Consider the following 15,933-nt stretch of genomic DNA (forward strand, 5'->3'; position numbering starts at 1 on the left):
ATGAACGATTTTTGAGGAGGTGGTTAGAAATTTACCTTCCACATGTTCAGAATGGCTGGTTTCTTTTAAGCATTTGGCGTCCTGTAATGACAGCCATTTTAATTTCTTTTTTGACCCATGAGTATTTTTAAAAGTGTGTTTTAAAATTTCCAAACTGTAGCCTGAGAATACATTTTTGAAAAAAGAAAAAAATATATATATATATTAAAAAAGTAAAAAAAAATTCCAAACTGAAGAAGAGGTGGTTGGTTTTTATTTTTGCTTTTAGTTATCTCTTCAACATTGACTATTAACTTCAATGCATTGTGGTCAGAGAATTTATCTGTACAATACTGGTTCTTTGAAATTTGTGGAAATTTGGTATATGGTCTAGTATAAATTAGATTTTTTAAAAAGTATTCCCTGTGTGCTTCAAAAGAATATGACTTTTTCATTATTAGTGTATGTTTTATCATCTGTACCTTTTAATTATCTGTACCTTTTAGCTGACAGTTTTTAGCCCCCTTATATATATACGTATATATACACACACACACACACACACACACATACATACACACATACACACACGCATATATATCCATTACGTCAAATTGTCTCTATACTAACCTGTGTGTGTGTCTGTGTGTTGTGTGTATGTGAGAGAAAGAGCTTGAGTCTGTTAAATACTGAGAGTAATGTCTTCAAATCTCCCATTACAATATAGATTTGACTATTTCTTCTTGTAACTCTTTAGGTGTATGTATTCTGAAGCTATTTTATTGGAAGCATACACGTTTAGAATTGTTTTATCTTCCTGGCAAGTTGAACCTTTATGAATGTTTAATGACTTTATCTGTAGTAATGATTTTTGCCTTAAAATATATCTTATCTCATTTTAATATCACTGTACCAGCATAATACAACTTTTTCCATCCTTTTAACCTTTCTTTGTCCTTTTGCTTAGGTTTGTCTCTAATAAATAGCATATGGCTTTTTTTTTTAAATCTGGGCTAATGATCTGTACGTTTTAGCTGAAGAGTTTTAGCCCATTTTTATTAACATGTTTGGATTTGTTTCTGTCATCTTATTTTGCATTTCTTATTTTGCATTGTTTGTCTCACTTTTTCCAAATTCTTTTTACTTTCTAGCATTATTTTAAATTGATGCTTCTACTCCTTATTTTGCTTTTTTCCCCTTCTAATGGTTTGAAAGTTATCATTCTGTTTCTCCTCTTTTAGTGTTGATCCTAGAACTTTTAACATGAATATTTAAAAATGTTTAAAATTAATCAATATCTTTAACCTCCTGATCCATACAGGGCTCTTGGAATGCTTTGACTTCTCCCCACCTCCCAAGTGATGTGCTGTATTTGTTCAGTATTTTGGTTCTATTTCGGTTTTGGGTTTTTTGTTTTTGTTTTAGCCACTTAGTCATTATTATTATTGTGTTGTATAGCCAATACTTACTTACATTTTCATTGCTGATTATTTCTTTTTACATCTCAGACCTTCCTTTTTGTATCATTTTCCTGTTCTCTGAAATACATTTTTAAGAAGTCCCTATAGTGAGGGTCTGTTTATACTTAAAGCCCTGAATTTTTGTCTGAGAATATATGTATTTTGCCCTCATTCTTAGACGATAGTGTTACTGGATATAAAATTCTAGGCTGACAGTTATTTTTCCTCTCTCACTTTGAGATTATTGTTCTGCTTTCATCTGCTTTACATGTTTTATCTTAATTAATACTCTTCTTTAGGTAATATGTTTTCTTTCTGCTACTCTTATATCATCTTTGTGTCTTTTTTTTAAACACTCTAAAGTTTGACTATGATGTATCTAGGTATGGATTTCATTTTATTTATCTTACATGGGATTTTTGGCTTTTAAATCTGAAGAGTGTTGTCTTTCATCAAAACTAGAAAATTCTCGGCCATTTTCTATTCAAGTATTAGATCATCCCCATTTTTTCTTTTCACTGGAAATCCAATTAGATTTATATTAGTTCTTCTTACTATGTTTCATCTGGTCCAAGCTTTCTTCCATATTTTCCATCTCTTTGTCTCTCTCTGCCATATTTTGTGTAATGGCATCAGATCCAACTTCCAATTCACTAACTGGGAGCCTGGGGGACCAATATCCCTGAGGCCACTTTAACTCCCTCTGAGGGTCACTGGTAACCGTGGAGCTGCCAAAATCATTCTTCCAGTGCTCCCTACCCCTTCCCCTCCAGGAGTTTGGGCTCTTGTTCCAGTACCTGGGTAGACATTTGCTCTGGAGAAACCCTGGCTTTCTTGGTTGCCTGCTGCTCACATTTCAGATATTTTAAAATGTTTCATTTGTGTTTGTATCTACTGTGGGTCTCTGAGATTCCTCTTATTTTCTAGTGAACCTAGCAATGCCTTTCAAATATGTCGTTGCACTTTATCTAGAATCTTTGATATTATAGTCAGAAGAGTTTCTTCCAAATGTCTCTCCTGCCACCTGGCTGGAAGTAGAAGTCCCTGGTCATCTCTTTTCTTCCATGTCTTTCTACTTGTGCATGGTTTTGGACAGAAGCATTGAACTCGCTCCAGTTCCCTGCTTCTACAATCCCATTAATTCCATCTGCTTTTTACATTTGGCAAAAGATCAGAGTCCTCAAGTAAATCCCTTGGAAGGACGATTTCCCCAAATGATAGCCTCTAGGTTTAAAGCCATCAGTTCCAGAGAGAACCCTGGTGCACCAGGTAAGAGATGGAGGTGACACATGCTCATTATACTGTAATGGAACAAATAATTAATTGGTAGGAAAAAACCAGCAAAATGGTCATGTCATAGCTTATACTTTAACTTGTTCATTGCAAGCGTTGCTCGTTCTCAGCTTGAACTAATGGGATTTCCTCACTTTTTATATTTCCCAATATTTGATGAGAGAATGAATACCAGGTTTTTATTTGAGATTAATAGCATGTGGTTTTGTTGAGCCGTGTCCTTTTTTTGGAGACAGGGTCTCACTCTGTTGCCCAAGCTAGAGTGCAATGGCATCCTCATAGCTCACTGCAGCCTCCAACTCCTGGGCTCAAGTGATCCCCCTGCCTCAGCCTCCTGAGTAACTGGGACTATAGGCACATGCCACTGTGCCTGGCTAGTTATTATTGTTATTTTTTTTTTTGTAGAGATGAGGACTCGCTCTTGCCCAGGCTGGTCTCAAACTCCAGGGCTCAAGCGATGCTTCCACTTCAGCCTCCCAAAATGCTAGGGTTACAGGCGTGAGCCACTGCTCCTGGCCTGAGTCAAGTGCTTTAAACTTTTAGAGGCCTAGTAAAATCAGGTGGCTTTAATTTATGCTAATTTATGATAATTGTGAGTATCAGTACACGTAAATTCCTCTAAAACTGAAAAATTGCAGGCATTTCAGATGTATCACATGTTCGTTTTAATGAATGATTTTTGAGGAGGTGGTTAGAAATTTACCTTCCACATGTTCAGAATGGCTGGTTTCTTTTAAGCATTTGGCGTCCTGTAATGACAGCCCCTACAGCGGGGAGCGTTTGACACCAAGTCAGTGCAGCTGGCTTGCACCATCACAAATAACATTGCACCAAGTTATTAATTGAAGGAGCCTGTCACCTCCTGCTGAGTTTTGTTTGTAATTTGTGGATTATCAGCCCATGCTAAAAATCTCAGGGAAAGTTAATTTCATCAGATGAGTAAGGGATATGTTTATGTTTTAATTCTCACTCCCTGAAGTTATGTCTGTGTATCTATTTTCATCCAGAAATTTTGATGATGGGTGTATTGATTTTCTTCTTCATCACAGTAAACTTCCTTCTTCGGGGGTGACAGGGAGATATTTCAAATTCCTGCTTGAACCATCTTTGAGAACTAGCTGGGCCACCTCAGACAAGTCATGGGGCCCTCTGAGTTTCTGTTTGTCTTTAAAAGGGTTGGTGTAGACCAGGCTTCCAAGGTGTGGGTCTCAGAATCTCCGTTGGCATGCAGTGTGGTTCTAGGTGGGACCAGAGACTCTGCCCGACACGGCATCCAATCAGGGGATGGCGAATAATTTTCTTTTCTATTCTTCTTTGAATTCATGGGAATCTCTTTAAGAAGAAAGTTTCAGATTGGATCTACTGTGTGCTTAGCACCTCTCTAGTGCTGCTTGTCTCCCTGTTTAAGAAAGAGAGAAAAGTTCTCAGGCTTAAAACCTTTCCTCTTGTGATGGTACGGAGCTAAAATTTAATATCCTTGCTTTGGTTCTAGTGTATTTCTCCCCATGCCCCAAACTTTTTATTTAAAAATGTTTCAAATTTATAGAAAAAGAGGAAAGAAAAGCACAGTGGACGTCACATACCCTTCATCTCCACTCACTAGGAACGAGCACCGTGCAGCGCGGGCCGTGTCGCCCACTCCCTTGCTCCCATGGCTGTCGCCCCATCCGTGTGTGCTCAGACGGCCTCCTGTTCTGCTTCACTGTGGAGAAGTGAATCATAACCCCCAAGTGATTTTAAAAAAGAAGGATTCATAACTGAATTGATTTGTTAGAAGCCAAACATAGCCCAGTGTACTCATCCAAGTGTAGTTCACTGTAAAACTGTTCAATGCTAGTTCAGTAGACTAATTATTTTTCTATGTTACATCAGTTACCTACACAACAAAGATCACAAAAACTGTAGTATGAGATTTTCATTTTCATTGGCTTTAGTAACCATTAATAGCTAGCTGTACAATTAATTATATTTACCAAGTTTCATGCTTGGGAACGCCTCGAAGTAATCTTATTCCAGCCATTTTTCTGCACCTAAGACATAGCCACGAAACAGGAGTCTGCAGAAGACAGGCGTGGAAGAGGCTGGTCCCCAGAGCTGGGGGCTGTGTTTGCAGGCAGCCTGCGGGATTCCTCATTAGGGGCCTCTTCACTCTTACTTTACACCGGGTTCCCGTGTGCCTCCTGGCCCGGAATAGGAGGAGAGAACAAGGCTGCACAGCATAAGCACATCCCAGTAGCAGGAAGCAGCAGGAACCTGGCAGCACGCAGAGCAGACACTATCAGGCACCACTGAGAACCTTCCTCTGCGCTCAGGCGTTTCAGTTCATCCTCACATGGCCCGGTGTGGTCCCTGAGGAAGCTGAGGGTCCAAGAGGGATAACAGCCTGCTCAAAGTCACTAATAAGCAACACTGGGATACGAGCACATGTCTGTCTGGCTTGAAAACCAGGCTCTCTCTCTTTAAGGGTCAGGGGGAGGTGGCACAGATCTGGGATCATGGAGCATAGGGCAGACACTGGGACCTTCTGGAACACACGAGGGCCCCATTGTTCACATGCACATGTTGCAATTGGGAGAGGTCGCCATGTGCTCTTGGGCAGCTCGCAAAGGTCACATTGTGATAATGGCCTTTGGGCGTTCTGCTGGTGGACATCACAGTAAGGATTCTCTCCACCAGGGTAAAGTGAGCAGAGTACCACAGGCCTTGGAAGCCCAGAAGGAAAGAGACTCCTTCATGTCACTCCCTGCTATGCCCTTTTCATCAGCGACTATTTCCTCCCTTGTCACTTTCTGTGTGAGATGCCACCGAGGTCTCCCTGAGCCTCGAGACCCACCAGGGTGGTGATGGGGGTTCACTCCTATGTCTCATTGGTGGTCCCGACCCCACAGTCTTCCCACCAGTGCCGTATCCTCAGGGAGGGTCTGGTAAGTCACAGCGCTGGAGACCCACCATCACTGCCCAGACTTCGTACCCTCTGCAGCGCCATTCCACCTGCTGCTGAGTTTCCTCAGTATGTCTGTGGGGTGTCCACTCTGCTGGCACAGTGCCAGCTAGTCCCTGGGACGTAGCAGTGACCGGGCCCTGTCTTGTGGAGCTGGCACTCCAGTGGGAAGCACAGATGTCGAACAAGTCACCACCCAGTTGATGATGATGGTGGGAAGTGCTCTCTATGAAGGGAAAGTAAGAGTCCTTATAGTCAGTGTCCTCTAGGCAGGAAAAGGATGGCTGTGCTCCCCAGAACTCTTAGAAGTGTATCATGAGGTAGATGAGCTTACAAGAAATGGCACCAGCAGGGTATCATAGAACATCTCTCTTCCCTGCCCAAATCCTTCAGCCCTCGTGTCCAAGGTCAGGGGCCACACCTTCCACAGAACTTTCCCTGGTGCCCTCTCTCTGTCCTCTCCAGGTATAAGTCACTCTTGCATCCCTCCGAAGGGCAGGTGCCTCTTCTGTGTGCCAGGCATAGTCAGGTGTGTGGCCGCTGCCCAGACACAAGGAATGTGTGGCCTAACGACACCTGTCGTTTTCATGCCGGTCACCTGCAGGCATTAACTCACGTCCTCATCCCAACAACCCTGTGAAGTGGGTGTCGCTGCTATTCACTTTGCCAAGAAGGCAACACAAGGGAGGTCAGTACATTCCCCAGAGGTAAAGACACAAAGTAATCAGGTATGTTGAGTGCTACGGAGGCCTGATAGGAATGTGTAGCAGGGACCTCGTTCTAGGGAAGCCACCAGGGAGACTCAGTACGATGACGCTGAGAGCTCAAGCTTGAGAGTCAGACTTTGGTTCCAGTCCCCACTGTGCCACTGATTAATTGTGGGGCTTGAAGTAAGTCACTGAACTTCTCCAGACCTCACTTCAGCCAACATAAAAGAAGGATGGTGACATCCCCAGGATCACCTGGGCACACTTAGCAGGCGCCTAGCACGTGGTGAATTCAGGAAATGGTAACTTACGGCTCTCTCACTATGATCTGTCTATGACTTGATTCTTTGTCAGACTGTAGCATCTTTGTGGCAGCGTGTGCATCTGATCCAACCCCGTGTCCCTCCCCTAGGACCCTCCCTAAGGTCATGCGTTTCTATTAGGCGCTCGGTGAATATTTGTAGATTGCATGAATGAGGGAGGGAATGCGTGAGTGAGGAGCCGTCACCACATGGCAGGTATCTTTTTGCTGAGCGCTGGATTGAGTCCTCTGACAAAAGCCTCCTAATGTAGCAGCTTCAGAAGAGAGCATGCTTTTTTCTCTGAAGTATCCAGCCAGCGTCGTCTGGCGGTGTCTGACTCCGTGGTGTTGGCGGGTATGCGAGGCAAGCACAGCTTGATTTTTACGGTTTAATGGAAGAGATTGAGCTTCCACTGCTGTCACTTCAGAAGAGTGTTGTTTTGACGTCTCAGCCACACCAATTGAGTGAAAAATGCCAATGATAGGAGCTAAGCGGGGAAGACTAAGATGTCAGGATTTAGGATCCTGCCTTGAAGCAGAGCCACCTGTCGCCCTGGGGTTTGCGAGTGTCTCGATTGAAGGCAGGTGGGCCTCCAGGTGCCCGCGTCTGAGGGGGTCTAACCGTGTCCTTTCTTTGCCCCCCTCCCTCCCCACTGTCCTCGCCCCGCAGGAATGGCATCACCAGCTGCCGCATGCGGACTGAAAGCGAGCCGTCCTGTGGCTCCCCGGTGGTCAGCGGAGACCCCAAGGAGGATCACAACTATAGCAGTGCCAAGTCCTCCAACGCCCGGAGCACCTCCCCCGCCAGCGACTCCGTGTCCTCCTCCTCCTCCTCGGCCGACGACCACTACGAGTTTGCCGCGAAGGGGAGCCAGGAGGGCAGCGAGGGCAGCGAGGGCAGCTTCCAGAGCCACGGGAGCCACAGCGAGACGGAAGAGGACGACAGGAAACACAGCCAGAAGGAGCCCAAGGATGCGCTGGGGGACAGCGGGTACGCATCCCAGCACAAGAAGCGCCAGCACTTCGCCAAGGCCAGGAAGGTCCCCAGCGACACCCTGCCCCTCAAAAAGAGATGCACCGAGAAGCCCCCCGAGAGCGACGACGAGGAGATGAAAGAAGCGGCCGGGTCACTCCTGCACTTGGCGGGGATCCGGTCCTGTTTGAATAACATCACCAATCGGACGGCAAAGGGGCAGAAAGAGCAAAAGGAAACCACAAAAAATTAAAAACAAGTCACTGATTTGTTTTGAACTTACGGCCATTTGGTTTCAGCATGTCAGGAGATTTCTAATGATTTGTGGCAATATCAGCAATTTTTTTTTCCTTTTTCTTTTTTTTTTTTTTTCTTTTTTTTGGTTTGGTTTTCTTTCTTTTCTTTTCTTTTCCTTTTTTTTTTTTAATTTGCCCCCCTCTCCTTTGTTTTGGACCCTTAAGAATTTTATTTTTAAAGGAGATTGAAGCCATAGAACTCATATTGACACTCAGCTGTTTTACAAAAGCTTTTCATTATCCGAAGACATAACTGAAAAAGCCAAAATTACCATTGCTTCCTCCAGCTTGTCAGAGAACATGTGGCTGAACCCACAGATGTCAACGTTAATAATGCCACAGGAACACACATTCGGCACCTAGAAGGCACGTGTGCAAAATCCTCATCGTTCAGGTCCGACCCTTAGGTTTACAAAGTCAGGATGTCCATCCAGTGGGGTTCACTGAGTGAAGGAAGGCACAGAAAGCGATTGGGGAGAAGGAAGAACTCCTCGTCCCCCTAGGAGCAGACCCAAGTTTGTGGCACCAGAGGTCCAGTCGTGCCAGCAGAGCCCTTGGCATTGTCACGCAGCGGGCACAGGGGCCGGCCACCGGTCCTCTGTGCTTCTTAGCCCTGAAGCCTGGTATCGTCTTAGGAGGTGGACACTGGATCATTCGCATGCATCAGGTGTCAGTGACTAATGAGAAGAAATGGGGTAAATTTTTAGTGGTGTTGCTAATCATTGAATTCTGTTCGATATTAAATTAACAAAATGTTCCAAAAGCCATAAGCCTGAAGGTTGGCCCTGTGCACTCACACACACGCGCACACACACGTACACACACACACAAACACAAAGGACAGTAAGAGAAAACTGATGCAGAAAACAAGCTATGTCTTCTTAACTGCCCACGTGAAAAGCGACCAAGTCCAGGAAATTACAGTAGCTGTTAAGGAAGGAAATAATGGTACCGATCTTTTTCTGTCTGTCAAAACTATTTGATCCAAGTGAAAAAAAAAAAAAAACAGAAAGCTATGGAACCTGCCATTAGTATTGTGGTGTATTTTTAAAAGATTAAAGGCACATTGATGGGGGGAAAAAAAGTAAAACTTGGCAAAAAAAAATCAAATAACTCCTATACTGCCCTCAAAATGGAGTTTGCGATTCATATCAGTCAGGATTCATCCTTGCGAAAATCATTGATTTCCACATTCAGCCAGTGTAGCCAGCAGAAATTTCTGATCCACAATGCATGGATTCCTTTGAAGAAAAAAAAGAAAAAGAAAAAAAAATCACAAAAACAAACTTTTTTTATTCAAAAATAACAAAGTTCTTGTAAGGTAAATAATGTATTTAGCATGAAGCATGAATTATTTTCATATAAATATAGAAAATAGAGAAAAGGCTATGCCTCTAATTTTTAAGCCCTTCGGCTTAGAGGTTCTTTTGGTTTTCTTCGTTTTTCTTTCTTTTTCTTTCTTTTTTCTTTTTTCTTTTTTTTTTTTTGGTTTTGTTTTGATTTTGGTTTTTTTCTTTCAGGTTGTTTTGGTTTTTTGAAGCAGGTGTTTAAGGTTTAACCTTCTTCAGGGACAAACTCTGACTGTTGGGGAACTTACTCTGCAATATAAAAATATCTTCATGCTCTGGTAGGGCTTGGATGGTTGAACTCTGTACCGCCTTGCGTGCACTTCAGCCCCGACCCCCTCTGATTCTCTGTTGAAAAGTGTGTCCTTTCTCTTTGTCTGTACATGTTTAACATGACGCAATAATTTGAGGGCAAACTTAGTAGTGAGTGTGTATGATAGAATCAAGAGAATTATGGGACGCTTACTTGAGAAAATCATTACCGTGATTTGGTTCTAGGAAAAAGGCAGTGAATAATTATGCAAATTAGCCAGAAGAAGGGGAAACGTGCTAATGGGCCTTATTGGGTGAGGGTACGAGATAGGGTACACATGAAGGAGGAAGTGACACAGACGTTGGGAAGGCCAGCCCCAGGTATTTTATTGCGACGATGCCATTTCGCAATAGGAAGGAGAGGCTGGCCATTGCTACCACCTCAGCACACTAACCAACCTGGAATTAAGACCACCTAGATTGAGAGAGCTGAATTTAGACAACCAGATGATGTCACACAGACCAGAAACTCCTGTTATCTTTGCCTAAAAAAGAAAAAAAAAATTTTTTTTTTGTGGGGGGGACCCAGAGAGAAATCTCTAGAAGAATATGATCTTCCATCCAAATGGAGGGAAACTTTAAAACACAAACAAAAACACCCACTACCGTGGCTCAGGATATGAGGGTGGGGGGAGAGGGAGGGAACTGAGGTGACCTTGAGTTTTTAAAAAGGGACAGTCGTGGGCCAAAGCCGAGCCCATCTGGCAGGACCAGGTACGTCAGAAGCTCCATCAGCCAGGACAGTGGTGCATTTCCCATACTTACCTTCCTGTGCACTGCTGCTGAGAGAACCTTAAAAAAAAATCAACACCTCTGCACCAGGTCAAATTCATGACCTGAACCCGAATACTTCCAGCATTTTTGTTCAGGGTATATGGATGGGAATAAAGATGTATTTTTGCAGTGCTCTCTGTTCCCTCCATCTCCCAAACATCTGACACCCTAAAGCCATCCACAGCTATGGAATCTGCACAACACCTTGATCTGTGTTGTCACCTGACCAAGCCCAAAAGACCTCCACCTCAATCCCCGACCCTCACCCCACCCCAAGATGATAAAATCCAGACTTCTCTCCCGAAAGGCAGAGGTAAACATTCAGGACTATTTCTGGCAGAGGACTTCTTCCAATTCAAACCCCACAGTGGGCTGTCTCCCCTCATTTCATTTTTCTAAAGGGGCAGAGTCCTCTTTTAGAAAAGAATAAAATGCAATGTGTGTGATTTACTTTTCTGATCTCTTTGAGAAATAGAGAAATATCTTATAAAAGTGCGTTCTTAACTCCAGAACCACTCTTTTTGCATAAATACCTCATCGGGCAGCTTTCTAAGTGTTATTTTCCTGAGTCTCCCTTGCCACCTTCGTTGGATCTGCTGGAAGACTTGTTGGGGAACCTTTAGCGAGGGTAATTTTTTTCTATTTTTCTTCTGTTTTTGGAGGCATACACATTATGCATAACCAAAACAATGGCTCAATTGTGTTTGACTTTGTATTTTGACCGTTGAGAAAAAAACAAAAACAAAAGTATCAATGTGTATGTGGCTGTTTGTAGTGAATTCATTACGGAATGAGGTTGTCCATGTCCTTAACAAGCCAAGGGGCAGGAGGCACCCTCTCTTATCCCCTCCTCCAAGAGCAGTAGAGAATTTAAGCACAAGCCTATTTGTGAAAGAATTTTTTGCTTAAGTGTCATTCACTTTAGTCTTGGAATTCCTTCCCAAAACGTCAGGTGTTCTTTTAGCTTCCAAACTAGCATATGTATCCATTAGTCCGACAGATCGCTTGAGCACCATTAAGGGGTGTGGTGTTTTTGCTTTCATTTCTCCTGCTGGGAGAAGTGGTGGTTCATGTGTCATTCCAGTATCTCACATACTCACACGGGGCGGGGGGAGGGGGAAACGGGGAACTATAGCAATATTTAAAGATGCTTTGGAAACCAACGGTGAACACATCAGCACCATGACATCTACGATTACTGGCTATTGGCCCTCAGACACATTTAAGAGAAAGAGACTGTCGCTCTTTTTTTCTTAAATGATATACACATAGACAGTTATTTTTATCCTACTATAATTGTCTTTTATCTTTAGTACTATGTGGAAAGGGTTCGCATCATAGATTTTTCCCAGCCTTATAATATACCATAAGCTCCTACTTCCCTTCCCCCTCTATAAACAGTATACTTTCAAGAGTTCTTTGGTAAAACCATCTATCTGAAACTAAAATGAACCAAACCCACGTTTTGATAATGGTTCGAGAAAACCACAGCCAAGACATCTGTGGCAGGTTTCAATCTCGGGGCTGAGTTTTTAAGAAGGAATATACCAGAGGCCTTTCCCAAAATGGATTTATTTTTTTCATTATTTTATTTTATTATTATTATTTTTTTTTTCTAGAGGTATTCAACATGTCTAGTGCTTGCTGGCCACAGCAGTTACTACCACAGGGCATTGTGGAAGAGGCCATTGTGTTGGAGGCTCCTGCCTGAGGAACAGTTTCAGGCAGTGGGCTCTGTAGAGTAGAAACCATGAGGATGGCTTTTGTGCCCAGCTCAGAGTCCTGCAACACACCAGGTCTGCTCAGTACCAAGTGCTACTGACTCAAGTTGCAATGAGTCCGCTGTGTGCGGGGGCCCTTAGCCTCTCACAGAAAGGCTTTGAGAAGGAATCAGAGTTTTGTACAAGTGACCTAAATGCGAGGGTTTTCTCTATGAGATTGGATTCAATTCAGTGTGATTTCTCTTTCCCTTTAAACTTTATTCAGGTTGGGACTGGTTTCTTTCTGGTGGATCACAGCTGCCCAGATGTTGCGACTTATTTTTTATGTTTCTGTAGAGAAGTATTTTTCTTTCATCTTCAGGATTTTTGCCACCAAAAGAAAACATTGGAACTCTGTGTCCCCTCTTGATTGTGACTTACCAGTGTTGACAGTTAAGTCCTTGGTGTCGTAGGTCCCAGCCCACCAATACTATATCAAACACTGTTATGCACATAATGCAGCACTGTGATCTAATTTAAATAATACTTTTTTATTATTTATACTACTATATATAATATACATCAACACTTTTGCTATATAACCTAAGTGATAACCCTCTTTTAGTTACCTGCCAAACTCTGGACTTTGGTTTATATTGCAGTTAACACAGTTACCAAGTTGTAATGGTGTCTTTTTTTCCTTTGTAATGGAATGTGTAAATCAAAGTATATACATTGTGTGGTGTTCCTGTTTCTGAAGTTTCATGAGGATTTACACATGGCATTCAGTGTTCTGTATAGATCTGCCTACCTTTGTGAATTCACCCGTTCACCCCTCTTTGAGAGAGCACCAGCGGTGGTGGTTAGCTCCTTGTGTTTTCTCTCTCTCCTACTGGTTATTCTTGAATTAAGCACAGACTTGTCAGCTCGGTTGCTTTATCATGAATAATGTGTGTGACCTTGCAGTTCTTCCACAGTTCAGCAAACAAGTGCTAGCTTCACTGACCAAAAATTAAGGAAGGAAAACACAATTTTTAAAACGATCCATCTTTTAACGGCCGAAACCGATGTGTCTATGGTGCTGCATCTTGCTGTTGCATTTCTGAAATCAGACCCACGTGAAAGATCATTTCTGACTTGACTGTGAGATGCTCAAAAGTACCCTTCCTGTTTTGTTGGCATTGAAATCAAGACTATTTATTTGAAATACATACAACTGTGTTTTTCCACTGTATTCCATTTGCAAGAGTTGAGAACAGCCTTCTCCGCCTTTTGCAAATAATTGATATTCCATATTGGATTCTCAAAGACTTCGATATGGTGAACCTATCAAACCCAGAAATTGTATTTCATCCTTTCGTGACTGTGGCCTGAGTTCCCCAGCCCCTCCCCGCCTTTTCTTTAGATGAAACATAGCACACGTTCAGTTATTGAAACATGCAACGTTTCTTGAGTACGTGTTGAGGCCATGTGAGCTCATAGCTGATTCAGTAACCAGCTTCATGCTGTCATTCACACTCACTACTTATACTGCCATGGTGAAAATGTGGAGGAAAAAAGTATCCATGTGTGTCTGGGAAGCGTATACACTTGTACATTTTTTAATACTCTGATTCTGTAACATTTCTGAGTTTTGTTTCTGTTTTACAGGAAAAAAAAAAAAAAACAATGATAAAGCAATCAGAAGACCAAGAGGTTTACTGTTGATGCTTAAGGTCGTCTGACCTTTGCCAGCCAATAGACCTACACGGCCAAATTAATTTCCAAGAGTAATAATTTTTCAAAAGCCAATTCTTTTTCTGTATTTTATGTATGAAACTGCCAATATCATGAATAGAAAGGGAGAACCATAAAGGAGAAAGAAAGTGCTGTTCAGTTATGTTTGTGTTGACCTAGAGAAACAATTGTGGAGGCAGGCGCAATCAGCCAAACCTGATGGTGTTGCTTTGGAAGCATCCTTACTTGCATTTTGCATTCTTCGTATGTAATCATATTGCCAAAGACAAACTATTTCATCATTTATTGTAAATAACACTTTTCCCCAGACCTACCATAAAGTTTCTGTGATGTATTGTCTTCCAGTTGCAATAAAAATTACTGAGTTGCATCAATTGAAAAACACCACGTGGTATTGTGTGCGTCTCCATATGCAAATGCTGAGCAGTAAAATAATTTCTGTCTCCTACCTGCAGTGGGGTGTGTGTGCAGTTTTTTGTAGTCTGGTTTTAGGGTCTCAGCTGCACTTACTGTACCCATCCTCATGCATGCTTTCATGTTGGAAAATAACACACTTCTCTCCAAATACACAAATGTGCATTCAGAGGCTGGGCTCACCCGTGGACCTCGAGAGTTCCAGCTGTGGTGTAAAGACCTGGTGGACAGACAGCCTCCCACCATGGGCTTTAGGACTTGTGGTTAAGATGAAGTTTGCCTTTTATTTGGAAGTTGTCAAACAACAAACTGAATTTATAGCCTGCCAACCTATCCCAGGTCCTGAAGGTTTCTTTTTTTTTTTTTTTTTGAGACAGAGTCTTACTCTGTTGCCGGGGCTAGAGTGCCGTGGCGTCAGCCTAGCTCACAGCAACCTCAAACTCCTGGGCTCAAGCGATCCTTCTGCCTCAGCCTCCCAAATAGCTGGGACTACAGGCATGCGCCACCATGCCTGGCTAATTTTTATATATATGTATATTTTTAGTTGTCCAGATCATTTCTTTCTATTTTTTAGTAGAGACGGGGTCTCACTCTTGCTCAGGCTGGTCTCAAACTTCTGACCTTGAGCGATCCACCCACCTCGGCCTCCCAGAGTGCTAGGATTACAGGCGTGAGCCACCGCGCCCGGCCCTGAAGGTTTCTTTTGATGACATTCCTAGCTCTAAGACCTTCATCTTCCAGGACCTATTCCATCACCACGTGCCTATCTCAGCCCACTGCACATGTGTGCACATGCGCGCACACCCCAAGAGCCCACAAGGAGCTGATGAGAAAGAGGGGAGTGGGAATAAAGGCAAAGACCACAAGGCACCACTCACCATGCCGGCGGAGCAGAAAGATGATGTTCTCAAGAGTTTTCTGGTTCCTTTTGTAACAGTTTTGGTTTTTAGGGTGCCCTGTTCACAGGTCCCAGTAGCAGCAGTAACCCCAACAGAGTTGGCCTCAGCCACCACCCTTTTGCTGGGCCCCCACATCCACTGGTGTCTTTGTGTCACTAGGATGCTCCTGTACCCCAGTGGTCATGGTGTCACTGTAAGGTCATGGGCCCGTCTGTTCTGGTCACACTGGGATAAATTCCTCCCCAGGAGGGTTCTCGAAGTGGGCACCTGAGCATCCTCTGTGTTTAGCCCGCTTGCTGCCTTCTCTATTCCCACTGTCGGAATCACCTTCAAAGCTGTGGTGTGACCTCCCAGAGGACAAATCGATATTGGAGGAGACTTGATTGGGAGGAAGAACCAAAATCATTCAGAACCAACCAAATCTGATGAGACGAGTAATCCGCCAAAGTGTGTAATGCTTCAGGTCAAATGCAAGATGTGGCCGCCGCGAAACAGCACGTACACACACCGTTTTCAATCAGTGATTCTCTAGAGAGCTGGAGGAGAGACACCACTTAGATGGTCAGAGTACCTGAGGGTCCTGTGAAGTCTCAGAGCAGTGACATTCCCCCTGAGGTACCTCGGAGACTGCGAAGGCCATTTGGGGTGTCATGCTGGGCATGGTGGGTAAAGGGGAGGGGTGCTGTTGCCCCTGGGCAACTACAGAAAGTTCTGAACAGATGAAGGCATTTTCAGAGGGAGTCTGGTACCATTTTGTTTATGAGCTGAAAGCTCATGTTCTGTCACCCTACTTCCAGATCC

General features: G+C 43.4%; 1 protein-coding gene across 3 annotated transcripts in view; it reads left to right on the top strand.

The window, feature by feature from the left end:
* The window catches only part of FOXN3 (forkhead box N3), a 270,833-nt gene extending 261,810 nt beyond the window's left edge, over nt 1-9,023 (top strand). For all 3 annotated transcript variants that reach the window (XM_012640412.1, XM_012640411.1, XM_012640414.1), the window contains one exon: nt 7,352-9,023. In XM_012640412.1, coding sequence (XP_012495866.1) covers nt 7,352-7,907 — 556 coding nt within the window. In that variant the 3' untranslated portion in view covers nt 7,908-9,023. The remainder of the gene's footprint in view (nt 1-7,351) is intronic.
* The last annotated feature ends 6,910 nt before the right edge of the window (nt 9,024-15,933 follow it).

Source organism: Propithecus coquereli, unplaced genomic scaffold (genome assembly GCF_000956105.1).
Source record: "Propithecus coquereli isolate 6110/MARCELLA unplaced genomic scaffold, Pcoq_1.0 Scaffold152, whole genome shotgun sequence".
Classification (NCBI taxonomy): domain Eukaryota; kingdom Metazoa; phylum Chordata; class Mammalia; order Primates; family Indriidae; genus Propithecus; species Propithecus coquereli.